General features: G+C 43.4%; 2 protein-coding genes and 1 long non-coding RNA gene across 10 annotated transcripts in view; 1 reads left to right on the top strand and 2 right to left on the bottom strand.

Moving 5' to 3' along the window:
* The window catches only part of atp11a (ATPase phospholipid transporting 11A), a 146,065-nt gene extending 123,803 nt beyond the window's left edge, over positions 1–22,262 (bottom strand). For 7 of the 8 annotated variants that reach the window (XM_063212331.1, XM_063212333.1, XM_063212334.1 and 4 more), the window contains exon 1: positions 21,796–22,262. In XM_063212331.1, the coding sequence (XP_063068401.1) occupies positions 21,796–21,834 (39 nt within the window). In that variant the 5' untranslated portion in view covers positions 21,835–22,262. Of the gene's footprint in view, positions 1–12,025; positions 12,873–21,795 lie in introns of those variants that run through there. The other variant, XM_063212332.1, reaches the window with a different exon arrangement.
* On the bottom strand, positions 3,794–7,025 carry LOC134460324 (uncharacterized). The gene is made up of 2 exons (XR_010037060.1): positions 6,350–7,025; positions 3,794–5,265 (listed from the first exon to the last, which is right to left on the bottom strand). It is a non-coding gene; the product is annotated as an uncharacterized LOC134460324 (long non-coding RNA).
* A 714-nt stretch (positions 22,263–22,976) lies between the features above and the next one.
* Positions 22,977–27,500, top strand: part of tubgcp3 (tubulin gamma complex component 3) — a 40,095-nt gene continuing 35,571 nt past the window's right edge. Inside the window, exons 1-6 of the mRNA XM_063211929.1 lie at positions 22,977–23,163; positions 24,050–24,157; positions 24,531–24,598; positions 24,867–24,944; positions 25,423–25,634; positions 25,746–25,759. Coding sequence (XP_063067999.1) covers positions 23,088–23,163; positions 24,050–24,157; positions 24,531–24,598; positions 24,867–24,944; positions 25,423–25,634; positions 25,746–25,759 — 556 coding nt within the window. The 5' untranslated portion in view covers positions 22,977–23,087. The remainder of the gene's footprint in view (positions 23,164–24,049; positions 24,158–24,530; positions 24,599–24,866; positions 24,945–25,422; positions 25,635–25,745; positions 25,760–27,500) is intronic.

Raw genomic sequence — 27,500 nt, 5'->3', positions numbered from 1 at the left:
CAGACTCGCTGCATTCAACATGTAATGTGATGCAATGCATTGTAATAATCCCCAACAATAGCCTGGCCATCAATACAACAGGCCCCGTAAGCGGTCGACCAATTCATCCGATGCATGTTCTACCTATGGCAGTTATGACCTGCACCGCAGTACAGCAGGCCCTCTTAAACGAGCGATGAACAAACAAACACACTCTCCTATTAAGCCAATGCATAGCCCACCTATGATAATGTTATAACAACCACAGCCCCCGTCAAACGAACACTGAGCAAATAAATACACTATCGTATCCTATTCAGTCAATGCATAGCCTAACTATAATAATGCTATGAGTTACGACAAGCACAGGCCCCCTGAAACCAACACTGAGCGAACAAATACACCGCCCTATTCAGCCAATGATTCAGCCTACCTATGATAACGCTATAACAAGCACAGACCCCTTTAAATGAGCTATGAGCGCGCAAACACACTCCTCTACCCTATTCAGCCTTCAGTCTGACTCACACCCATGATAATGTGGCTTCATGGGCTACGTGATGCTCAGGCATGAATTATTAAGGGCTGTCGAGACGAGAGGAGAGGAGGACAGACTTCACTGCCGGGCAAGTCTGCTCCGCACTGTACTGCGCACAGCCAGCCAGCTAGGGATGCACCGATACCGATACTGCTCATTATACTCGTACTCGTACTCGTCAAGCACTTGCCGATACCAGCTACGAGTACTACTATTACTCAAAACAATGCAAAATCTTGTCACGTTCTGTGGACTTGAAAGCAGCATGGAAAAAAGTGCCACCTCATACATTTACTAACATTTAAATCTACATGGAATTGGACAATAAAAATATCACAGGTGGAAAAAAACAAGGCCATGCATTTATTTTCATTGTATTTTGGTGGTAAAAGGTATCAGTATCGGTACTCGGTATCGGCAAGTACACACATTAATGTACTCGTACTTGTATCGGTTTTCAAAAAAGTGGTATTGGTGTATCCCTACAGCCAGCCGCACACTGTCACAGCGTCGCGGCCACACTACTACTTCCAATTCCCCTCACATTCCAGCCATAACTCGCACCGCTGCTGACAGATGTGAGTTTGTAGGCTAGTGGGCTACTGCTGTTGTTTAAATGGGGTGCCCTTCTTCAGTCAAACAAACAAACAAACAAACAACAAATGAATGAATGAATGAATGAATGAATGAATGAATGAATGAATGAATGAATGAATGAATGAATGAATGAATGAATGAATGAATGAATGCGACATCATTGTTCTGGTAGGATTTAGGAGTCAATAATCTTGGCTTTTTAGTAACTGCAATTTTTTGTTGCATTCAAGCCTTAATCAATAATAAGCAAAGAAAAATTAATTATTTTATAACCTTTCTGAAATATTTTCAAATGTGTGTGTGTATGTGCGTGCGTGTATGTATGCGGGTGTGCTCGTATGTTTATCTTAGTGACAGTGGATCAGAACAAAGCTACCTAAAAGACCCCTGGACTGAAATGAACTTATTAGTGAGAGTAAATCTGTGTGAATGTGCGCGTGCATGGGTGTCCAAGCGTGCGTGTATGTGTGTGTTTGTGTGTGCGTGTAAGTGTGTGTGTGTGTATGGTGCCTATGTGTGTAGTGCGTGTGCGTGTGTGTGTGTATCCCTCTGTGTCTGAGAATAGGTCAGTGTGCCTCTTCCAGTTTCCTTCCTCCTTTGGTTGTAAGGATGTTCTGAACACTCTTGTATCTAACACAAACAAACACACGCACACGCACACGCACACGCACACACTCCATGTTTTCCAGTCCTCCTCATGCCCTTCAACAGGCTGGCTGTGAACTTCTGTTCACACACTCACTCACACACACACAGTCGCACACACACACGCGCGCACACACACACACACACACACACACACACACACACACACACACACACACACACACACACACACCCAGTACAGCCCACACTGGCCAAAGTCTTATTCCCATCAGAACAGCTGACAACTCGCCCTGGCATGTCAATTCTTGTTGGGTGGGAAAAAAGTATGAACTCTCTCTGCTTCACTGCCTGGCAGTGTGGGAGGGCAAAGCCAACAGGGAGGGAGAGCAAACGGGTTAGATGTTCAGGGCCCCGGGAAAGAGAGGGCCCAGAATTGAGTGCTTGCTACAGATTGTGCAGAATGTATTGGGTGGAAGGGGGGGCTTTCAGATGACTTTGTCCCGGGCCCAGCAAAAGCTATCGGCGGCCATGCCTGGTAGAGTCAGTCACCTGACTAGTCTCCTAGCTAACAGATGGCGAACAGGACAGGGGGGGACGGGGGGGGGGGGGGGGGGGGGGGGGGTTGGGGTGGGGTGGGGTGGAGGGGTGGGGGTTTGAAGACTGGTCAGCTGACCCTTCCTTGAAGGGATTACTGGTCTTAAAGTGGACATGAAACACTAGACAAAGTTGTCCTCATTAGAAATATTGAGTCTTAGTCTATCCATTCGAGTTGCCTTAATAGTGTCAGTGACACTGGTTAAAAATATAATAAGTTTGAGAAAGATACATTTAAGCAACTGTGTAGCGCCATGATGTTCCACGGCAGAACGTTACATCACTGGGTGTGTTGCCTTGGAAATTCTACAGTAGCAAGCATCGGAGACGGACACAACGACATTTAGAGATTTGACTATTATGGAGAACGGTAATAAGCAGAGGACAAAGGGAGGGCATTATTGCATTGCACCTGGCTGCAAACAAACATTTTACCGTTTAAAGGCGAGTAAGAGCAAGGCAGTTCATTCCCATCACCTGCCCTTGAAGCGCAAAACGGTCCTCCACCGTTTGTTGGCCGCGCTAAAGTGGAAAAACCCTCCTGTCAACAACTAACTATGCCGGTCTGCAGTGCAGTGACCCTTTTTTGGATGAAGATTAGGCTACAAGAGGAAAAGATATTTGATCCATCAGGGCGTCTAGTGACTAGGTCCACAAACAGGCTTAAATTGGACGCAACCCCCTCTGTGATCAATTTTTACAACGTATGGCAAAGTATGGTAACGTAACTTTGGCCCTACCAAAATTGCGCTGCGCCTGAAAAGACGACAACGGCGCACTCATCTAGTAGAACAACTTCAGGCAGCCTACGATAGTATGAAAGACAGACTAAATGCTAAATTAATCACCAAGGGTAATAAAAACATTGTGCAATTCCATGTTAGATTTGTACACTTGCATCTTTCCAGCTATCGCCCACCACAGTTGTTAACAGGTTTTTATTTACTTGGGGTGGGTTAAGATTAAATGTCGGGCGATCGCTACCTCCATCTATTACACCATGCCCGCTAGTGGGCGTGTCAGGATACATTAAACTTCCAACCTTTCTTTAAAATTTTAGGCCACAGGCTTGGGTGCAGTTATTTAGGCTAATAGTTGTTTGGCTTTCAGTGGTAGGCCTATAGTACCATAGCCTTTCTACCTATATAAACCCTCTCTGATAGTACCCAACCCAACAAATCCATAATATGTAGCCTATATTTAGTAGACTTAATGTCTTGTTGCATTACACCAAATGGCAAACCCAACAATTTTTAACCAGTCATTTACCTTCTATATTCATCATCATTAGAGGATAGCTTATTTCCCATTCAAGTATCAAATCTAACATATAAAGATAAGTATAACTACAACTTCACAAAGGAAGAATGAAACATTTAGATTATTTTACTACTGAATAAAACACACACTCCTAAAATAGATCTACACATTACACAGTATATCACCTTAGTATAAAATCAACACAAGCAAACAAATGCCTTTGAACTGCAAACATATTCTTTATTTCTGTAGGTCAGGCATACATCCATTAATTTTGAGGTAGACGGTGAAAGTACTACTGAGTGTGACATTCTGCAAGAACATCAATTAGGCCTACCTAAAACCGTGAGTGTAGGCACACAGACTGATGAAGTGCATCAGTACAGTAAAGGCACAATGACAGGCAACATTGACAGTTGGATTAACCATGACCATCCTTACAGCAAGCCAGTGCGGGACTTAACACCCTTGCCAGCACCAAAGCCTGCCGCCTGCTCAAGTGACACAGAGTGGGATAACTTAGATGAGGGTAGTGCAATGGAAGAGGAGGAGTCAGACGAGGATTTTGAAATGAGAGAAGACCACCTAGAAAGCAGTGAGGAGAGTGACAGTGAGGAGAGTGACAGTGAGGTAAAAAATGTATGGACCACCCATAATGAGTCTCTGCTGGCTGCTGCAGGGGATGAACCACTCCTGCTGTGTGGTGATTGTAGATATGACAGCCCTGGACACAATACCACATTCGGAACTTACTCCCTCCTTGACACCAACTCAGGCCTGGTGCTGGCACAGGAGACTGTGGAGGTGACGGAAGTAAAAAAAAAAAAAAAAAAAGCTATTGGTTGGAGGTAGAGGGCATGGAGAGGTGCCTATCACAGCTGAAGGAGCATGGTGTGTCAGTGTCCGTGTTGGCTACAGACTTGCTCCACATCACAAATGTTCACGAGTGGACCTGTGGAGAAACGATGACAAACTGTGAACATGCACCTTACACAGCTGAGGAAGAAAGAATGCATCCCTGGTTACAGCCTGACTCAGCTGCTTTGAAGTCCTCCAGAAGGTGGTTCTGGACAAGGTCCTCCTGAAGAGACTGGAGAAAACAATTCAAACACAAGTTCTCAAAGGGAGCACAACACTACATCACCACTCCCAGGAAAGTGAACAAGGACTATAGTTTTAGGAAGGACATTGTGTCAGGTGTAGTCAAGAGGTGCAGATCTGTTTCCATCCAAGCAGCACTGCAACAGTCAGACCCCGACCCAGTGGTCACACTGGAACAGCACAAAGGTGTTGTAAAGCCTGAGAAGGCCTTTTCAATACGAAGGCATCTCAGCCGATTTGCACCAGGAGCTCCTAAATAAAAACAAAATCACACACAGGATCGATAAACAATCACAATACAAAACAAATGATACTTACATGGTTTCATTAATGTAATGTGGGCTAATATAATAATTCTGTCACATTCCAAATGTTAAGTGCAAAAGAATGTGGTTCAAATTGAAGTGTTGTACATATAATATAGTTATTATTTGATTTAAAAAGAGTATTCAAATCCATGATATTGTGGCGATGGGTATAGGTGCCGTATGGTGGTTACAACGCAGGCTGGTATTGGCATCCTGTTTCTCCTCCCCAGGTGTCCTCTTGCCCAGAGAGTGAACTGCCTGTATGCCATTAACCTGTACAGACTGGAGAGAAAAAGTTGAATCAGACATCTTAGGTTTGATGTGGTGTTAAAAGTTTAATGCAGGGTTCACATGTTAGATCTATAATAATAATAATAATAATAATAATAATAATAATAATAATAATAATAGCAATAACAACAATAAGGCTTAGTCCCTTTTCTTCACTCCATTCTACATAATGGTCTACATTTAATCATGCCATTTACAGTTTGACTGGTACACTGACATTAACCCAACCCAATAAGTTCTTGGTCATAGCCTAGGGCAGGTGGTGCAAGGAATGATCACCCAAAATGTAGAACTGTGTTTAACAGCTGTTTGAGAACAAGCGGCCACAATCACCATGGACATAATAATAACCCTCCAAGGCAATATTGTGTACTAGGCCTACTTTTCACCATGCGCAATTCGGGGATGTGTTCTCTGGATATATTTAGGCTATAACTTATCCAATGGGGAAATGCGCAGTGAAACGCAGGGCTATTTATGGCTGAGTTGCAAGCTAGAAGTCGTTTTGTTGCTGTTTTTGCGAACTGCAAGGGGAAATAGTTGACAGATGGAATTTGATACCGGTGTAAAAGACTATCTTGGGCGGTAACAACAACAATGTCACTTTTAATCTGGGGCGTATTCATTCAGACCAAAATTGATAGACTTTCGTTTTGACCATTCGCTGTGTTTATATCATCTGGAGTGTCCTACGGGGGACCCAGATAGTCTGTTACACCGGTCAAGTTTGCTACAAATGGTCGACTTTCGCTCAGGCTAAATACTATCCCTCGCTCAGTACAAAATCACTTTCACGGACAGTTCAAGCAGTTGGATACAAGCAACGACAACGCCGAGTTACTATTTAACGTCAGTCTCAGTTAGCAGTGTGCTAACTAGAGACTAGCACAAATGCAACGTCTAAAATTGCAACACAGGACACATGGCACACACACGGACTGTTAGCCGTCCGTAGTCAATACTTATAATGAAAGCATTTATAACCAATGCAATCTAAACACGCGCCATATGATGTAATAACAGATACTTTTCCGTGTGTAGGCCTATGTTAAATGAAGCAAGCGTAGCTATTTACCTGCTGTTGATGGGCAGCTTCAGTGGCTCCCCTCGTACCTCTCGTAGTGACAGCATCGCCACTTCCAATACGTCGTTTTCAAGGCAGAAGATGCTGAACATCTGAGACATGGTGATACACGCCTCACCCTCGATCAAATGGTCCAAATCAGTCTCAAGGCAACACCTTGACTCCCACGACGTGCACATGGGCTGGCAATGATTACACACGCACCAGTCAATGTTGCCCACCCTGCTCACACCTCCCGAAACCGATTCGCATAGCCCTAGTCCTGCTTCCATATGCCCAGTAGTGGCAATGCTACGCAGTTCCTTCACTATTGGCTCGAAAGCATAAACCATTGGGTGAAAGCCGTGGGATTCGCTAAATCTCTCCACTTCATCCTCCATAGTTTAGCTAAGTTTTTAGCAGGCTACGGGTGAGCAGCAGCAGAGCACAGTATCCCAGAGTAACCGAACCAACCAACACAGAGATACCGGAAGAATTTTGCAACACACCCGATGATGTCATAAACAAGATGGCGGCGAATATTAATAATGGCCTGCATAACTAATGTATCCGAAATGTCTTTTTTTTGAATGATCTACGATTATATTGCCATAATTTTCATCTCTAAATAAATTAAAACTATACTTAACTTATATAAAACGCTATAAATGTAATGTTTCATGTCCACTTTAAAGTGGAGCAATGCAGCTAATTAATGCTACAGGGCCAGCCGAGCAAGGGTAGAAGGGGAGAGAGAGAGAGAGAGAGAGAGAGAGAGAGAGAGAGAGAGAGAGAGAGAGAGAGAGAGAGAGAGAGAGAGAGAGAGAGAGAAGAGAGAGAGAGAGAGTAGAGAGAGAGAGAGAGAGAGAGAGAGAGGAGAGAGAGAGAGTGTGAGAGAGAGAGAGAGAGAGAGAGAGAGAGAGAGAGAGAGAGAGAGAGAGAGAGAGAGGGAGAGGTGAACAAGACAGTGAGACACACAGACCCCCTTAGCGAGATAGCTGTTTATGACCTCTACAACACATGTTCTGGGACGACCTCAGGAGAGATAGAACATGGGAGACGAATGGGGAGGACAGTACATGTAAACGAGGGAAGGAGAAGCAAGAGACAGGAGGGAAGAGGAAACACAGGAAAGGAGGGAGGGGCAGAATGGATGGATGTGTGTGAGAGAGAGAGAGAGAGAGAGAGAGAGAGAGAGAGAGAGAGAGAGAGAGAGAGAGAGAGAGAGAGAGAGAGAGAGAGAGAGAGAGAGAGAGAGAGAGAGGTACTGGGGTACCTGGGTACCTGGGTACTGACTGGGTACTGACGATCAGAAAAAGGAGAGGAGGGGAGGATGATGTTTCATTATTACCTTCAGCTGAAGCTCTTATCCTGACTAGAGTGACTTACAGTTTGTATTTTGGGTAGTGACAGCCCTGTGTAGCAGGGGCGGAGCACTGGTATTGGGACAGGGGGCGCGGGAGATGTGTCAGAGGCGTTAGGCCCACGAAATATCGTAGAATGGGGCCCCTACAAGATGTTTGGCAATTGAAAGCCACTGGCAGGGCCCAACCAAGTGGTGAGGCCGGGGGTTCCTGGCCCCTATACCCCCCCCCCCCCCCCCCGCTCCGCCTCTGCTGTGTAGCACTGTGGGGTTAGAAGCTCAAGGGCACAGTCTTGGACATGGAAGGAGGAGAGCATTTAGCTATCTACTAACCCCACCCACATTCTCTTCACTGGCATGGGATTCGAAGAGTGTGGTGTGACCCTTTAATCTCAACAACAACTCCATACCCGGGTGGGAGACGTGACGCCTTGTTTTTTTGTAACATTGGTTAAAAACCTACAAAACTGTTATTTTTCCTTTAAAAAACATATGTCAATGAAAGAAGATGTGGTATATTATGTTTCATATTAGTCTAAGATGAGAAGACACATTTTTGTTAAGATTTATGTACAGGTTTATATGTCAAATATCCTGCGGTGTGACTGTAACATTAATGAAACCTGGAATATAACATATATATTTAAATTAACCAACAACATTTTGAATAATGTATGAAGCATTTGGCATGATTGCATAAATATTAACTTTATATTAAGATATGTGAATGTGAAAAAAACTCAAGACAGTAATATTAACTACAAGTTCAATTTCGTAACACAAATTGCGTCCTGTGGGGTGACATGTATGTCAATGTTTGTGAATGGGCAGCTGCAAGGCCAACTACAAGGGTCTTAAAGACTGGCTCCTAACCAGTCAGTACCTCAGTTATTGGAGAGTGCTGTAGAAATTTAAGGTGACTCTTAACCTCTTAATATGTCTTCATATTGCAATCTTTCTGTCACGCAATGCTTAGGTTCATTTTATGGTATCCTGTGGTGTGACTGCTCTTACAGAAGGAAAAAAAGTTTTTTATAAATGAAAACACATATTAAGATTAAACACAATATCATTATCAAGTTAGCATGACCTCAGATGTCAGTCATGTATACAAAAGGATTAAAATGGCCATAATGCAGTGAATTCCCTGTGGTGTGACTCCATTTTCCTGCGGTGTGACATGCCTATGCAATGTGTTGATGCAAGACACATTTTCCCAAAAATGGCAAAAAAATAAGGTGAAATTCCACAGACCACTAAGTGCTTTATTTTTTTCCAATTTTTATCCATCATTTTTTTTAGGAATTTGAAAAACTTTTTTTTTTTTTTTTGCGTTACGCCCTTAAACGTCAACCACCCACCCGTCAGGCCATTGCACAGCTGTCTAAATGGATGTGTTTCTACATACTGTATGCATGTTTCTAATGCACATAAAATTGACACTAAGACGCTCAAATTGATTTCTAGCTTGGATTTTCTCATCTCATAAATGCAGTTGTGGAAGATTTATTGCCAACACACACGCACACAGTGAGTGAAGCATTAAAAAAAGTGCTGAGCAAGACTAAAAGTCTAAAAATATTCTAAGTACCTATAAAAAAAACTTTAACATAAAAAACACACGTGAAAAAAAGAAGAGAAGAGAATTAAGTGAAGAGAGAGCCCATAAAACAAACAAGGAAAAAATAGGACACATTAGCCTGCCTTCCCTGCCTGATAGAGCCTTGAGGCTTGAGCTTGTCTCCGTGCTGCAGTTTGTAGAACTAGCCTATCACCATCGTGTGTGTCCGCTCCTCTCTGCAGCACCTCACCTACAGCTGAGCAAGCCATTCAAAAGGCTAATCAAACCAACACAATTACTAATACTACATATTGGTATTAATTGTTTAAACATTTTCTTTACGTTACTGTATGTGTACTTAGTCCATCCATTCCCCTCTCAAAGGCCTCTACTACTGGGCAGTTGATCCAGACATGAATCAAAGTAACTTTTTTTGCTTTTTTATTCATACATACTGTACGGTATGTATATTATCCATCTACTCCACTAACCTCTACCATCTACCCTAGCATGGGACAATTAATCACAAGATAAATCGCACTGGCAATTGTAACCAAAATGGACCATTTTAATTAAATTTCGATTAAAGCCCAGTTCAATCAAATACATTTCTTAGTTATATGGTCAAGCCCTAATCATGATACAGATACTTATCAGTCAATTAGCAAAACTACATCACCATCACATCTGTTTGGCCATATAGCCCTGCCCTGATCTCACCCCTAGAGCAGGAGTTCCCAAACTTTTTTCCCTGTGCACCCCCTTGATAAAAACTACCATATCCGGCATTGCTCTATGCCCCCTTAAGGCAGGCCACGCAACCCAGTTTGGGAAACCCTGCCCTAGAGCATCAGATTGGGGATCAAGCCATCTGACACAGAGAGGCTTGGTGCTCTAATCGTGCTGTGTTTGCATGCAAAGATATATCAATGCATATTGATTTTGTGGTCATGAGGTGTATACGCTCATACGATTTTGTAGTGGAAAAGTCCTGATTCAGCATGTTCTGCTAGCGTGTCCTCTGAATAACTTCTCTCTTTTTTTATCCCTTCCCTCTGGTTCTTTTCTGAGATTATTGTTCTCAGAACATTGGAGGTTGGCCCACACAGCCTATGCGCAGACTGCTACTACAATAGCTGAAGAAGAGAAGGAGGCAGGTGGAAGAGAAGGAGGAAGATGAAGAGGAGGAGAGATTTTGTTCCCTCTTCCACAGAGATGTGTGAATGGCCCTGACGGCAATACGGGCATCTCTGTAGTTTTTTTCTTTCACGGATTAAATTAAAAAAATAATAAAGTGGATATTTTTGAAGTGATCTAAACCACACATATTCTAATGCGTACGCTATATTAGAGGTGCACCGAAATGAAAATTTGTGGCCGAAACCGAAACCGAATGATAAGTAATCACTTGGCCGAATACCAAAACCAAAACCGAATATTACAATTCAGTTAAAAGTTATCAAAAGTTAGGCTTTTCACTATTTTTAAATATTGCTTACATCTATGGCTTACAATAAATGTTTAGACATGTTTTTGAAAGAAAATAAATGTATATTAGAAGTCTGTCAATGTTAGAGTAGAAAGGAAATTAGTTTAATTAATGCCCTTTTTCAATTCATTTTCTATTCGGCCTCCGATTCGGCCGCTCAATTGGCTTTCGGACGAAAACCAAAAGTGTCTCTTTTTGCGTTTTCGGCCGAATATTTTCTGCGGCCGAATTTTCGGTGCACCTCTACTATAGACTACTATAGATTGCCAAGTGAACTCAGTCAGCACACAGATATCAAATGCATAAGCTGTACTATACAGTGCACTGCCAAGTCAACTCCGTCAGTACAGGATTAGACATTATAGAATAATGCCAGCAGTGCCAAAGCGGGAGGGAAAAAAATCTAATAATTTAAGCCCAGAGTGCCAAAAGCAGAAGAAAAAAATACGCCTCCAGTATTGGTATCTGTTCCGCTTTTCAACACCTGTTATGATTAAAAACAGATCCAAAAATACCTGATCCAAAAATATAGCCTTTGCAAAGTCATGGGCATGCTGTTCAGTATGGCGCTCTCCCTCAGTCTGCTTCATGTTAGTGCGCGTCCAAGCATTCTAACAAGTTCTCAACAGCCTCCCAGGCCAGATCCATTTACCAACATGCCGAAACAGCCCAGCAATCGTTAACATAAGAACAGAGTTTTGAAACCCTTTAAAGTGTTTTTTTTTTTTTTCCCGCAATAGCGTATGATATTTCACATGTCCCTTGTTCTATGTTTATAGTTCAAACCTATCTCTCTTGTGACTGACAACTGCTCTGACAAGCCCGGTTGCCTAGTTAGCGCAACAGATTTCAACAACCATGCTCCAATGCCACAACACGTGGCTAATGTGACAGACACAGATGTCCTCCTCTCCTCAACCATCCCGAGTCCAGACCTTCTTGTCCTCCAGTCTGAACTGCGTGGCATGACAGTCTCCACAAAAACATCTCACTATTTATAACCAAGCTGTTCGTGTTGTTTTTGTAATAACTAAACAAGTCTCTGGAATGTGAATGTTTCAATTAGACAGTTTAGGCTTGTTTGAATCATAGTTCATTCATTCATCCATTCTTTCTTTCATTCTAGCAGCTCTTCCACTGTGTACACACAAAAAGTTCAGACATACAGAAGAACACTTAAATTGACTTCAGTCTAAATCACTACCATGTTTTATAGTATTTCACATGTAATAACAGGGTTATATGCAATAGGGCCACTAAATCCCAGTCACATACCTTTCGTAGCATCCTCATCTGCAAGCCTATGTCCTAACCACCATCCTGGGATCCTGCTCCTCGCTACAATAAATACACAGCAAGCTCAATGCAACTTCAAGTTTCACATTCAAATTCCTTTTCTTTTTTTCTGCTTGGCTACAGACAGCTTTTGCTGTACGATACTTCTGCCATTCTAGCTTCCTCCTTTCTTCTCCTTAGCGCTTTCGCCCCTTATGAGAAGCCAAGTTAAGTAGGCTGAAAGTCCGTCTGCACTTTTGAGCTGTGCGCTTTAGTTTGTGCTGTGCTTTACTTTGCTGTGCTGGTCTGGGCTGGTCTGAGCTGGCCTGGGCTGGGCTGGGCTGTCTGGTTGTCTGACTGGGCCTTAGCCTAAGCCCCACCAGCTCTTCTTGTCGTCACATGATTCTCAACTGATCCTGGGTACCTCCATAAAAAAGACTGAGAGAGAGAGAGAGAGAGAGAGAGCGTGAAAGAGAGAGAGAGAGAGAGACAGAAACAGAGAAACAGCCCAGTCGCTCCTGAGGGCAATTCCAGACAGGACCGAGCATTGTAAAACCTAAACCTAGTGTGTAGTGTGTAGCGTGTGAATTATACACAAAGACATGGTGGCTGAAGGGTTTGGGAGCAGAAAAAGTAACAATAGTTCCATGGACACGGATGATGTTTCATCACTGTTGGCAGAGGAGATGGCATTTCTGTCATTCAGAGGGGAAAAAGGGGGAGGTGAAATGAGAGTGGCTAGACGAGTCAGAGAGAGAGAGAGAGATAGACAGACAGAGAGAGAGAGAGACAGGCTAGACGAGTGTCAGAGACAGAGATAACAAAATGGGGCGGGAATGAGTGAGTGAGTGAGGAGGACAAAGAAAACTGAGATCTGAGGTGTCTGAGGCATTTGAAGTAATTGGGTACAAACCTGTGTGTGTGTGTGTGTGTGTGTGTGTGTGTGTGTGTGTGTGTGTGTGTGTGTGTGTGTGTGTGTGTGTGTGTGTGTGTGTGTGTGTGTGTGTGTGTGTGTGTGTGTGTGTTTGACAGAAAAAGAGTGTGGTGTGTGCGATGTGCGTGTGTGTGTGCGTGCCGGCACCTCTCTGTGGCTTTGCCTATTTGTTTGAAGGGTGACAGGAAAGGCCAATCCGGGCAGAACATGTTCAAACACATCAAACCGTTTTCATTTGTTCAGAGCTTGTCATTTCCTGCTCCAGTTGGTTGCTCAGGTGTGTGCGGTGTAGGTTAGTGCTGCAGAGGGACAGGAAACCTGATGCCCAGGTCCTGAGTCGTGCTGGGGCAAAGCTGGCATGCCCACCCCTACCCACTCGACCCACCAAGGGGATGGCAGGCCTACGCAATAGCTGCATGCTCACACACATGCGCACACGGGCGGGGGCGGGCACGGCCACGGCCACGGGCACGGGCACGGGCACACACACACACACACACACACACACACACACACACACACACACACACACACACACACACACACACACACACACACACACACAATACCACACCTCTGCACCCTTGAAGGACTCCTGTCACAACAAGTAACCTAAAGCAGCTGAAAATGCCTGGGTAGTACTGAATTGAACTCGCTTTTGTGTGTGTGTGTGTGTGTGTGTGTGTGTGTGTGTGTGTGTGTGTGTGTGTGTGTGTGTGTGTGTGTGTGTGTGTGTGTGTGTGTGTGTGTGTGTGTGTGTGTGTGTGTGTGTGTGTGTGTCTGTGCGTCCGTGTGTGCGTCTGTGAGAGTAGCAGGCAAAGGACTCTTATTCACCCTCTTGATCATGAGCGATGTTCAGTATCCATTAACAGAGGAATAGAAAAAAACAGGACGCAACCTCTTAGTAGGTGCTTTGTTTGCGTAAAACAAAATTGAAAACCACTCACTGTGACAAAAGGATACACACATTCGTTTTCATTAGGCTCTCTAACGTTAAGGGCCAATAACAAACCATCACTGATGTTTATCGCCATTAATACAGAGGGCCGACTATTTTAAGACCATACTGTACATTAAAAACCACTGACCACTCCAATGTCCAAGGCACCATATTGTTACGATAAGGCCACGGGTTCAATCCCGAGGTGATTTCCCGATTCTACTCCATTTTCCTCTCACTGTCCTATCCAAAAAAGGCAAGAAAACCTCTAAAAATATCAAAAAAAAAACATGATTGACCACATTTCTCCAGAGATAGTGTGAGAGATGCTATGAGAGAGCGATGTGAAAGCGGAAGGGGGTGCGTGAGGAATGGTGGTGGTGGTGGTGGTGGTGGTGGAGGGCACACAACCACAACACAATTATTAGGAGTAATTAGTGAGCACGTGAGGTTCCCTACCCATCATGCTTCACTTCACTCTCCCTCTGCCGAATACACAAACAAACCCCCTTTTAACTATGAGCATTACATCACTGTGTGTGCGCGCGCGCGCGCGTGTGTGTGTGTCCAAAAGGCCATGTATCTGTATGTGAAGGAGTGTGTGTATGCGTGTGTGTGTGTGTGTGTGTGTGTGTGTGTGTGTGTGTGTGTGTGTGTGTGTGCGCGCGTGTGTGTGCGTGTGCGTGTGCGTGTGTGTGTCTGTGTGCCCATGTGGATGTGTGTGTGTGTTTAAGTGTGTGTCAGCACGAGATAGGGCATCTCAATGAGCTCCAGTGGCCAGTGTGTTGGCTCTCTCGCATGCCTTGCCAGTGGCCACAACACACCAGTGTCAGAATCGGCAGCCAAGCGCCACTGGCCAGCTCTCCATCATGATCTGCAAATGCTGTGACATGCACCCAATGAGGCGAAACAACACCACCACAGCCACCACCACCACCACTACCACTACCGCAGACCGGACTGGACAGGGCGAAGCACAAGTGCACTAATGCAGCGCCCATCACTCCATCTTTAATTATGTGGGTTTTTCTATAGAGTTTTATGTAGATAGGCTAAGGCATTTAAGATCAGATAGATAAGGAGTAGCTGAGAGAGGCATTGGAGGGAAATGGCCTGGGAAATGACCTTGGGTTTCGAGGATTTGAAGCCCAGCCACCTGCCCGCGTTCCAAAAAGTCACTGCACTTCTAGTAAATCCTTACAAATTAGCCTACACTCTACTATCGTGACCCATCACAGTTTGAGGTGAAGCTCTCTTTAGTCAAGGCCTACGACGTTGACGTCAGGTTTCTTGAATAGGCTAATGTCAATGAATTCATTAAGTGTGCATAGGAAGTGTTTTTAGGCTACATGCAGGGCTAGAGATGAACTGTTTTTCATCACTAGCCAATTTGGCTAGTATAGATGTTCACTGTTACTAGCCAAACATCACTCACTATCAGTCAAAGTGGATAGTACTTAAAGGGGCATGCCACTAGTTTTGGGGCTTAATACAGTTAAAATCGTTGGCTTGGGGTTTATAAAGGTGGTATAGCGTCTTATTTTTCATGTTAAGCGTTGTCTTGCTTAAGACAAGTTAAAAGACGGAATATGTCGCTAAGCTAGTGAAAGTCAATGTAAGCTTATCCGTGTAGCATTGTAGCATCACTCACTATCAGTCAAAGTGGATAGTACTTAACCAGTTGGACTGAGTTTTCATCAGCATTTGGCCGGTTGGCTGGAGTTGATGTAGAGCCAGGGCAACACGGGGGTGTCCCGTATGACGAAGACTCCTAAGCCAACCGCACTAAAGTGTAGCCTACCACCATATCTCTGTAAAAAACAACAAGAGGTTTCTCTCCGTAGCCTTTCCATTCCGACTCCAGCCCAGTCCGGGCCGCTGAGCACCAGGATCGCAAAGAGGAAGCCATGAGTGCCTCAGAAGTTTTATTTTGTGTGCCAATGGACCTCGTTTAAAACCTAGTTAACTGGAATGGATCTTGCGTGGAGCTCAGCCAGTGTGTGTGTGTGTGTGTGTGTGTGTGTGTGTGTGTGTGTGTGTGTGTGTGTGTGTGTGTGTGTGTGTGTGTGTATTGAGGGGGTGCTAACGTCAGATATCATTTTCTATCGGCCATTAAGAGTTCTGGCCCCCTCAGCACTACTGATAGAGCACTACTTCCTTTCAGACGAGGCCATAACCCCTATAGAAGAAGAACATTAGGAACATTACAAAACCAGTTTCCGAGCTTACGTGCACAGACAGCATACACACAAGCAAAGTGCAGTAGCTCTTCTGGACTTAACGCACTCACACACACGCACACACGCACACTTCGATTGTAGTCCTTCCTGCACCATTAAACTACATTCATCATGAGTCTTATTTGCCATCCAACTTATCACAGTTGTTCCACACAGTGACACACACACACACACACACACACACACACACACACACACACACACACACACACACACACACACACACACACACACACACACACACACACACACACACACACACACACACACACACACGTACACACACAAACACCCTACAGGACCTCCTTTCTCGAAACCGTTGTTGCTTAACAGTTGGCAACTGAGTAGGTTACCTACAGAAAATTGCAATGCAAACGCCAACACTTTCGAGAGGCAACCTTGATTGGAAAAGAAATGGTCTCAGATTGAAACCACAAAGAGATACAGTGGGCAATGCAGTCATAGGCCATGAAGGGCAGCAAAGCACATTTAAAAGTGTGACAGCAAACCAGCGCCAGCTGTCCCAAAGGAACATGAAAATTAGACTTGTGCGTATAATTGGATGACGCAATTACATCCTTCAAAACTCTTCCAATGCATTTTATTTAACAGAAGAGTTGGTAGAGCGCTACTAGTGTCCCTCAAAACCAACTGGGGCTCTTGGAAGGGGTTCAATGTTCAAAAAAGACTGAAGGGAAAAAAGTCCTTAAAAAACACCAACGTGTTTCGGCGCTGTGGCATCAGGGTCCCCTGATGAAGGCCACAGCGCTGAAACACGTTGGTGTTTTTTAATGCATTCGCGCTTTAAATAAAGTTTGTTTTTTTACTACATTAACCAACTGAAGTGCCTGGACCAAGGATTTTTTTCGTTCAGTCTTTTTTGCATTTTATTTAAATTGAACATGATATGATGCTGAAAAGACTAACGAGTAATTTTACAGATGCATCTTTCACAGCCAAAACCACGTACCTCTCCCAGTCAGACAAGTACCAAGTTAAATTTAACTAGGGGATTTCTTGTCCATGTCCTCAGTCTGTACTACCCACACAGTCAATAATAGCACTAACAGATTTCCAGAGCTATATGGCCTATGGCCCTTCCCTGACCAACACTCTGGTTGTAAAATACAAATGTCAAAGTGTTATGTTGTACACTGTTAAGATGTTAATCCCTGCAGTAATGGATAACCCATAATGGCACTGTCTAGTAGTGTATAAAGGCAGGCACAGCTGCCGGCCAGCGCTGCAAATCTTTTTTGGAGGAGCAGACAACGTGAATGCTTGTTGTGTTTAAAAGGTAAAAGCAGTTTTCACCCATGATTAATTATTAAGTTCCCCCCCCCTCCTATAGGCTTTCATTATGTGCAGTACTGCAGCAGAAAAAAAAAGAAAAAACGGGTATCCAATTAATTATTAAGCAAGAGAAACAATGGACAGATGCTTCAGCTAACGGGATTTAGCTCAAAAATTCATGGCATTTATTTACCACATAAAAATAATAAAATAACTTAAAAACAGAATGATGGGATTATTTTCCACATTGAACAATTCCAATCAGCTCAAATGACTGTAAATAACACATGCATAACAACCATGTTGGGTGTGTGTACTGTTTACTTATGCCGTAGAATAGGGTCATCAAGAGAAGAGAAAATGAGATTAGCGATAGCGAGTGGACGGTGGATAAAGCCAGGAGGAGTGGAGTAGAGTGGGTGGGTGAGTGAGAGATATCCAGCACTGTGATCCCGAGGGGGAAGCTAGCTTGGTGCAGAATGGAATCCTAGCCTAGAAATGCCACATCCTGCACTGTCCAGTACTGTCAGTGTTTCCCACGCACACACACACCATTCTGCAGCAGAGCACCATAGAATAAAAACCGAGCACCACAAATTGATCCCGTAGCCTCACATATAATGGGGGTACATAACAATTGCAAGGGTCAATTATTTTATTATTATTTTGCTTGTTACCACACAAAGCAACTTGGTCTGTGGGACCGACTGTCCAGTACAGTACTGTCCAAGGGCCGGCCAGAGTAGTCAGCAGTTATGTGGTCAACTGAGCAAATCTCAATGTACCCTGCACAATAGAAAAAAGAAGGGAGAGAGGGGGGGGGGGAGACAACTGCGGTGGAATGGGGGGGGTGGGGGTGGCATGACGGATGGTTATGCCATTAATGGTGAAGTGTGTGTGAGTGTGTGTGTGTGTGTGTGTGTGTGTGTGTGTGTGTGTGTGTGTGTGTGTGTGTGTGTGTGTGTGTGTGTGTGTGTGTGTGTGTGTGTGTTTTAATGTGTGAGCCTGATTTCCCAAGACACTACAATCTAAAAAGGGCTTCAAATCACAGCAAGTATAGAGCTGTACTGGATACAAATGCTGATTAGCAGAGCACTTTCAGATACTGCTCAGCGCACTGGCAGACTGGTAATGAACAAGGCAAACGGCAGAGGCAAATTAAGAAAGAAAGAAAGAAAGAAAGAAAGAAAGAAAGAAAGAAAGAAAGAAAGAAGGAAAGACATTCAATGTCAGAAGGGTGGCGAAAGCGGTAACCTCCTCATCTCCTCTCTTGTCTCTTTGAATCACGACAGTGAGATCGCTGCTGGAGAAAACTGACAAGACTGAAGATCATCCATTATGCTCAAGCTGTAGTTGTGAAATGACAATTTCATTTTTTTTCTGAGCGAAAAAAGAATAGGCTTAGTTATATAACGGCACATTAGACCACTAAATCCCGACTGGTGCATTCCAACGAGCATTGAAATAAAGGAAACGGCTTCTGGTAGCTCCACCGTCTTTGATGTTGTGTAACGCACACAGAATTTTATCCTGAGGTAAAACATCACCTAGCCAAAAGCTTGATCAATCTTTACCTTCATTCAAAGAGCCTTACACTGTATGTTCAGCCCATAACAAATATTGATTTTATGTTATCCACTAATCTGAGGTGTATATACCTCTCATTTTGACATTATTGACATTGTGTAGTTTACCCTTCCCTGATGTTTTCCTCTGCCAAGGACAGGAGGTATGGTTTCGGTCATATTGTTTTTTTCTGTCTGTCTGTCTGTCTGTCTGTCTGTCTGTCTATCTGTCTGTGTTTGTCAGCAGGATAACTCAAAAGTAATCAACGGATTTGGATGAAATTTTGTGGAGTTGTTGGAAATGACAAAAGGAGCAAGTGATTAAATTTTGGTGGTGAAACGGATCACGATGTGGATCCAGGGAATGTCTGTCTGCTGTGCTGTGCTGTGCTGTGCTGTGCTGTGAGTGTGTGTGTGTGGGAGAGAGAGGGAGAGAGAGGGGGAGAGAGAGAGAGAGAGAGAGAGAGAGAGAGAGAGAGAGAGAGAGAGAGATCACCAGTTCACTTCATCCCTACCCCCAAGGCTACCCATCAACACTCAGAACCACTACTCATACTCAGAACCAACACCAACCAGTGTTTCATACTAGAAACTTCACACACTCACTCTCTCTCTCTCTCTCTCTCTCTCTCTCTCTCTCTCTCTCTCTCTCTCTCTCTCTCTCTCACACACACACACACACACACTTCTATAGTATCCCTTCTTATACCCTTAAACCACATCTATCATGTGATGAGCCTCTTCGCCATCCAACTTTGGTACATAATTACCCACACTGCTGCAGGTCTGCAGTCAGAAGATTACATCAGCACAAGTGCTCAGGGGCAGAGGAGGAGGAGGGTTTCTAGGAAATGTCCAGAGAGGTTACTGGACACGTCACTCATCAGTATGAACTGGTCTAACGATCTCCCCATTCTCTGAATGCATCATTCCAGACTACCCCCTTCGCATTGTTTTTGGTAAGCCAGCCAACTTCACAACAAACACCTCTCACCTTGACTATGAAATTGTATTATGAATGTAATTTCATAAACTTGCTGTACAAAGAGTTGTATCATATATTCATTTCGAGGGGCTTTCATGTAATATCTCATATGAAACAAGCAATATCCCATATGCCTGCAGTCCCCCACCTTAACAATAGTTCTGCGGGAAACTCTGCAACGGATATTGAATTTACTCTTTGAAACTATGACGAAGACATGGTCTGTAGTTTAAATAACCACGGAGCAACTGAAATATGAGTATAGTATTCAATACAAATCAACAACACAAGATATTTTAAAGTTCCCCATTCACACTCTGGTCCGACAACCCATAGACCTTTTCTCAATGCTATTAGTTATGTCGCTTTTTGCACAATTATATTCACTGCATAACAATATCACTGATAGTTTTTCACTACAGGAAACTGGAATGTACAAATTAAATTTGAATACCCTGCCATGGTCATCATAAAATGTCATCGCCTGTGTTGAGGTGAGAGTCTGCAACAACGGCAACCATTGTTGCATTTTTTGTCAAGTCAATAAAGTGACAGATGTTGAGCACAGCTCTGAAGACTAACAGAATATGATTGGTCAACAAATTTGCCAACTGCCCAGGAGACAAAGGCAGCGGTGTTCACCACGGTCCACAGACCCTGACCTATGGTTAAAAAATGTAGTTTGCATGGTTGAAAAGTTCATTTCATCATTAACACTGTGACTTATTTACCACATCACCTCCACATGTTCCATGGTCTAGTTTTACTTTGCATTGCTGTTGCAAAAAAAACAAGTTCTACAACAACTGTCAGGAGACTTGGAGGACCATTGTCTTCAACATTTCATCACCAATTGCACAGAAATGATGTCGCACAAACAACTCTCTGGCGGCTATTGACTATGAAGTCAATGGGTATCGATAGTATAAGCTGTGCCTCATATTGATTGTATGGATGAACCTATATAAATATACAACTCCAACTCGGATTATGTAATAATGGTTGTCACCAGTTTCAATTTATGGACAGTGACATTAATTTAGTTATCTGTGTGTATTCCTGTTATAAAGCTTCTATTATCAAATGATAACCAACCAGTCATACTTTTTGTTAAATATTCCTTTACTGGTAAATGTCAAGTCCTGACTACAGATCTGAATAACTTAGCTCCATCCTAATTGCTTGACCTGTCAGGACTTGCAGTGCAAGTGGAGTAGCAGCAGCTGGTTCATGAAGTTACAGCTCTTGACGCCCTTGTTGAAGTGTGCCAGGAGGACCTGGAATTTTTACAGATATCATTCTGCATTGGTTCAATATCCAACCAGAACACAATCTGTAAGAACCACAAAAGTGGACAAGAATAATTCCGTGCAAGAAGTTTAGAGGCTTATAAACATTAGAGCCAGAACTCGTGGTTCAGCTGCTCTATCCGTCTGACAGGAGGAGGGGGGTGCTTCGGGCTGATACGGTACTACAGACTGTACATGCCGGTCATTGTTTAAATGGCCCTGGGGGTCTGTGCGACTGGCGCTTTCCGTATTCAGTTGACAACAAACCCATAGCAGCCTTTGCACTAGACTACTCAAGCGGCTGGCCTGCACTGCCAAGTGTTCCTGCAATTCGGATTGTCATTATAGGATTTAGTAATAAGCACTGAACGCCTCAATTTGGCACAGAGAAAAGGAAAGACCTTGGGGGAAATTAGCACTAATGGCCAGCATTGTTGTTTCCTTTCTAACCACCCAACAAGTTGGTCAAGCACATCACGAACTCATGCATTATTACAAAATGGTAACGACAAGATAGTACTTACGTATCTACTGATGAGGTTCCGAAGCGTGCTAAAATCCATTCTTGTGACAGGTGCCAGACGCTCGTGCGGTGCCTTCTCCTATGAGCTGATCTGAACGTCTGAAGCGCTAGCTAATTTTAATTTTCTCTCTCCGTTCCATGACTGTCGGGTGGTCTCCCTTTGCTTCAAAAGTGACAGTCCAAGACGGCTCTTTGTAGACTAGAATTATCTGTGTCTGTCTGTAAGCAACAGCTATAATCAAGGTAACTTAGCCTAACGACTCGAAGACCGAGCGGGATTACTGTCTGGACTTCGGTAGCACACGGGCATCTTCTCACTATCTGACCGGACAATGCATTGCTCCTCGTTCCACAGATATACCGTAACGTCTGTGCTCAATCACTTCTTGTCAACTAGCCCCTGCTCTTGCTCTTTTTTGCGTCCTCCGTCTCCCCCTCACCTTTCCCGTGCCTTCAAGTCGTCGCGACTCCCAGTAGTGGCCGCTGATGATCTTTTCTGTTGCCCTACGTCACGGCCACCTCGTGCGCGTGCGCTCTTCTAGGTCGACTACAATTTTAAAATGTTGACATACGCCCCTGTCAGTTCATTCCATGCCACCACAACAAGAACATGCACTCCCGAATTACTAATTTATTACACGACCTCAATAATGTAATACGTAAATAGTTCAATAATTCAAAGGAGCCTAAGTTCTGAAGGATTCACATTTGATGGGCCAGTAAAGCGTTCATTTGGTGTCATTTACTGCCACTTTTGTTAGTTTTGCTTGTTAATTCTTTGTTAAAATTATTCTGTGAGAATAAACCTTGCAGGGCAGTTTATTGCATTTGACCAGTGTGCTTTCACGAGTCATGAAAAAATAAAAGCACAAAGTGACACCTTACGCCAAGGGCTTGTGATATTGCATCTTTGAAGTAAAGCAACAAAAATGAGTAATATATGCAACAATGAAAATGTATCAGCAGATAGGAAATACAATATAAATATTATATATATATAATATTATAAATATAAATATTATATATATAATATTTATAATATAATGTCCAGAATCCAGATATGCATCTGCCAATGGTAGGAACACAATTTGTAGGAACTGTTTACATTCTTGCTGTTTCGTACAGGGAGGTGTTTTCGGTGCGTCCCTCTCGTCTCTGCTGCTACTTTGTAGCATTCGGCCAGGTTTCGGCGGGTTCTGTTAAAATGGCGCTGTTGCCAGGAGTGCGAAGCCAATGGAGGAATAACGACAGTGGATAGAAGAACATTTCTCGTCTTCGTCAGTCACATACATCATGGCAGCACTTGATCAGAAATCCCCAAACGTTCTGCTGCAAAGTCTTTGCTGCAGAATCACTGGGAAAAGCGAAGGTAACCAGAAACGGCATGTTAGCCAGCCAGAATCTGCCAGTTAGCCCGCCTGTTAGCTAACTTTGTGCAAATGTCAGTATACTCTGTAGCTTTCTAGCTAACCCTTTGGTACCGTTTAGCCGATCGGCTAGTCATCGTCATGTCATTAAGTCTGTCCAAGATGTGCTCTGTTAAGCCTTCTTGATTCAAATAGCAGAATTGCATTTCTGATGCCATAGTTTTACCACCAACACAACTGGTGGAACCTCGTCCTCCAGATGGTGAAATGATGTTTGTCAGGTGCAGTCTCTAGCTAAGTGGCTGCTGCTTTACTCTCAAATGGTATATCAGTCATGATGGGGATAGGGCCCTGTTTGTTTAAAAAGATTGTTAATGTTTGCATGTAGATATTTCGTGCATTAAACACAAGGGTGCGTCTGTTTCAGGCTCGCTTGCCAACTGCATGCAATATCATGGTCATGTTCAACGATGCTAGTCGTTTGTCATCAGGTGGTCTGCGTGACAGTTGCAGCCCATGTAAATACAGGTCTCAGTATACTACAGCTGGAAGAACAAACGCTGTCTTGGTATAGCTTGACCAAAGTCTGTCCACAACATCTAACAGCTGGCTGCATGCGTTTGTTATTAATGCGCGACACAGGAAATGTTACTATTAAGTGCAAAGTCTCTCTCTCTTTTACTAGACATCATTGTCTTGTTTTCCCTCTGTACGCCACCCCCCCGACAAAGTAAAGATTTCAACAAATGGAAATAAATGGCAGATCTCATCGCAATTTCTTGTGTTCTTCTGTTGTCAGTCTAAAGGAACACACACGCATGGTGGCTATCTATTTCCCATCCCTATGATTTGTTATCCCATCAGTTTGACCGTTTGTTATGCTTTCAGCTGAGGTCGCTCACCAGTTCCAGTACGCAGTGAGGGTTATTGGGAGTAACTATGCCCCCACCATCGAGCGAGATGAGTTCCTGGTGTCTGAAAAGATCAAAAAGGAGTGTAAGTTATGCTATTCTGTTTTACATTACATCAAGAAATATCAAGTTACTCTAATTTCTCATGTCCACCTGTTTTTCTGAGCTTTACTGTAGTGGCAGCAGATAAGCCCACAGAGAATAAAGCACCATTTTCAAAAAAACACATTGTTCGCTAATTACCAGTTACCTCCGATCCCTGTCGCTTTACTTAATGTTGCAGTAACTGTGTATAGTCCAAAGTGAAATAAGCATTCTACCTCTAGTAGAGAAAGAATAACTGTAGACTTTTTTGTCATCTTGTTTTCCGGTACCCCAAGTCCAGTATGCTGCAAGGCATTTGTGTATAAGATAGCGTTAATTTGGTGGTTTTGTGCTTCTTCTTTTTATTCCTCCAGTGATGAAGCAGCGGAGAGAGGCAGATGCAGTGCGTTTCTCTGAACTCCATCGCAAGCTGCAAACCCAGGTGAGCCATGCTCCTTACAGGCATCCTTGAAAGACCCATAGAAGGAAAGGAAGATTTTACATTTTTGTCACAAGTACAACCCTTTAGTTGTAGTTTGTTATTGTTGTTGACGATGTTGAAGTTGTTATAACTTTATTCATTAGGAGATAAATAATAGAAATGTGTTGTGTAGATCTTGGGCCGCCTTTTAACATGTACATTGATTTGACATTCAGATACGGGTATTTTATATATATATTTCTCGATCAATGTCTTTTGTCATATACAGGGAGTGCTCAAACAAAAATGGTCAGTCTTGTACCTGCTGTTGAGTCTTTGTGAAGACCCACGTAAACCATCCAGTCGGGTAAGGGAAGAAAATATAATTTTACCCCTGCTATAATCATTCATTCTGAAGAAAACCCAACGTAATCTTGTCTTGTGTGTGCAGTGATGCATTTGTTAGTCTGTGTGGTGTTTGTTAATCTGTGTATAGTTTTTATAGCACACCTTTATACTTGTTGATGGCATCTGAAGGTGTTTTTGCAGCAAATTATATTGTATATTTTAGTTTATTGATACGTGGATATAGCTCTATATATTGCTTAATTGTTTATAATACCTTTTATTCTTCATGCACAGTACCCCCAATTGTTCAAAAACCCATGTACATCTGCATAATTACACCATAACTACACTGTAGCAAACTGTATAGCATATTGCATCACACCTACTGCAATTTGCCCCTCTGAATAGAAGCTACACCACATTAAGAACCACAGCCCTCCATGTAATTGAGTAAAATAATAAACACTATATGTCTGCTGTGCTGTACTGTACTGCAGGTGGGGAGCTATGGCGCTCTGTTTGCCCAGCCCCTGCCCCGGGATGCCCACTCCACGCCGTTCTACTGCGCGCGGCCCCAGTCGCTGCCCCTCAGCTACCCGGAGCGCGGTGTGGCCCAGAACAACACCAGCATGGGCACCAGCGGCATCAGCAGCCTGGGGGTGTACTCCCTCAACGGGCCCAGCCCCACGCCGCAGTCCCTGCTCATCGGGTAAGCTCTATCAGCTGCAGTGTTTCTCATACGTAGACCAAGTGATCCCCATAGACTCACCACATTGCATTATGTGTTGCTATGGTAATGTCACTTAACGGTGCTCTACAGCCCCCCCAGGGGAGGTTAGGGACCTCTTGGGTGGCGTTGTGAGAAAGATAGGGGGCACTCAGTTGCAATTGGGGGCAATCATTTATTTTTTAATACTAAGGAGGGTGTTGGCAGGCTTTACGATGAGGTCCAGGGGGCGCTGGGAGGCTTGTGATGAGGTTACTGGACCATTTGTTCCAAAAAGGTTGAGAACCACTGTGCTACGGGCAAAACATTGGGCAGTGAGATGTACTCTGTGCCGATGTTGATAGACCATTGAGAACAAGTTATTATGATTGGAAATGAGGTCATCCCAAGTTACTGAAATTGTATAAAGCTCTGCAAGCTATAAGCAAGGTAGCATGTGTCACTCCTCCTTTCTGTAGGCCTTCCAGTTGTACTCTTTCGCCAGATATTTGTAGTCATGATTTCACATCTTAAAGGTGCTCTGTGTAATATTTTTAGTAGTTTATTTCCAGAATGTATGCTGCCCATTCAAAAATGTTCCCTTTACCACACATACAACTTAACCACCTCCATCAAATTCTAAGTATTCACTATGACAGGGAAAACTGCACTTTTCATACATGCCAAGGGGGATCTTCTCCATTTTGAATGTTCAGAAATAGACATTTTAGCTGCAAAACTAGCTGTACTTTGATCATACTAATGAATATTAGTTTACTGTGTTACTTCATACATATTCATGAATAGATTGAATTTGGCAATATGCAGCACTGTTTCAATGAGCAGCATAGTTGCAATACCTACTCTGACCACCATCCTACACAGTGCTCCTTTAAGATAGCCTGGTCCTGACCATCCCATAATACTACCATTTAGATTTCACATTCATGGTCTGGACTTTGTTTGATCTGATGTGATTGCAGGAAGCAGGAAGGACATTTACGGAAAAATCAGGATTTAACATATAAGTTGTTGAGCAAACATGTCTGACGTCTATCTATGGCGATGTAGGATCCTTTAACAGACATGTCTGACAGAACATCCTACCGTAGGATAAAATTACAATGTAGGACCATTTGTCTGAACGGCGCAAATCCTACCGGTCAACATCGCTCCACAGAAGACGGGTACCAGGCGTAGTGCAGAGCCAAGTGTCTTGGCGGAAGTACGTAGGATGGCGCGCGAGGCTACCTTTAAGATGTCATCGCATCGTAAATTTGTTTGGTAGAAGGTACTGCAATGTTGATATGAAAATAATCCTGGTGTTCGTCTTTTTGCTTTTCTGCTGGGGGCGAGCATTGAAGATGTCATTTTCAAGTAATGGACAGTGGTGTGTCTTTCTAGAGATGCAGCGCCAAGACCTTTTCAAGTGTGGAAATGAGTTATGGGTGTGCGTTAAGTACCATGACCTGACAGCCCTATATTTTTTAGCATTTGCGTCTAGTGCTTTTGCTTTGTGCTTTTGCTTAATTGATTGGAGAATCATTAGCATTGTAATTGGGCAGATTGTGTCGGTTGTTACGATGTTTGGCTTCCAAAGTAATTCTTAATTAGTATGTTCTCTTAAGCCTTGCTACTGGGTTCGCAAAGACACAGGCCTTCTGGGAGCAGTTTACAGGATTGGTGGATAATTTGCTGCTATTTGAAAACAGACATTTTTAGCATTTCTTCCTTCTTAATGAAAGATTATCTGGCTTCAGGAAGCACTATACTTAAATTGACCAATAAACCATGTGAAATGGGTTGGGAGATTTTATTTTTTATACTGAGCATATGTTTTGGAGGTGGGTGTTGGCAAGGAGTTGCCGA

The sequence above is a fragment of the Engraulis encrasicolus genome, chromosome 12, assembly GCF_034702125.1.
Source record: "Engraulis encrasicolus isolate BLACKSEA-1 chromosome 12, IST_EnEncr_1.0, whole genome shotgun sequence".
Classification (NCBI taxonomy): Eukaryota; Metazoa; Chordata; class Actinopteri; order Clupeiformes; family Engraulidae; genus Engraulis; species Engraulis encrasicolus.
Note: the sequence above shows the minus strand (reverse complement) of the source record. Positions and strands in the feature narration are given on the sequence as shown.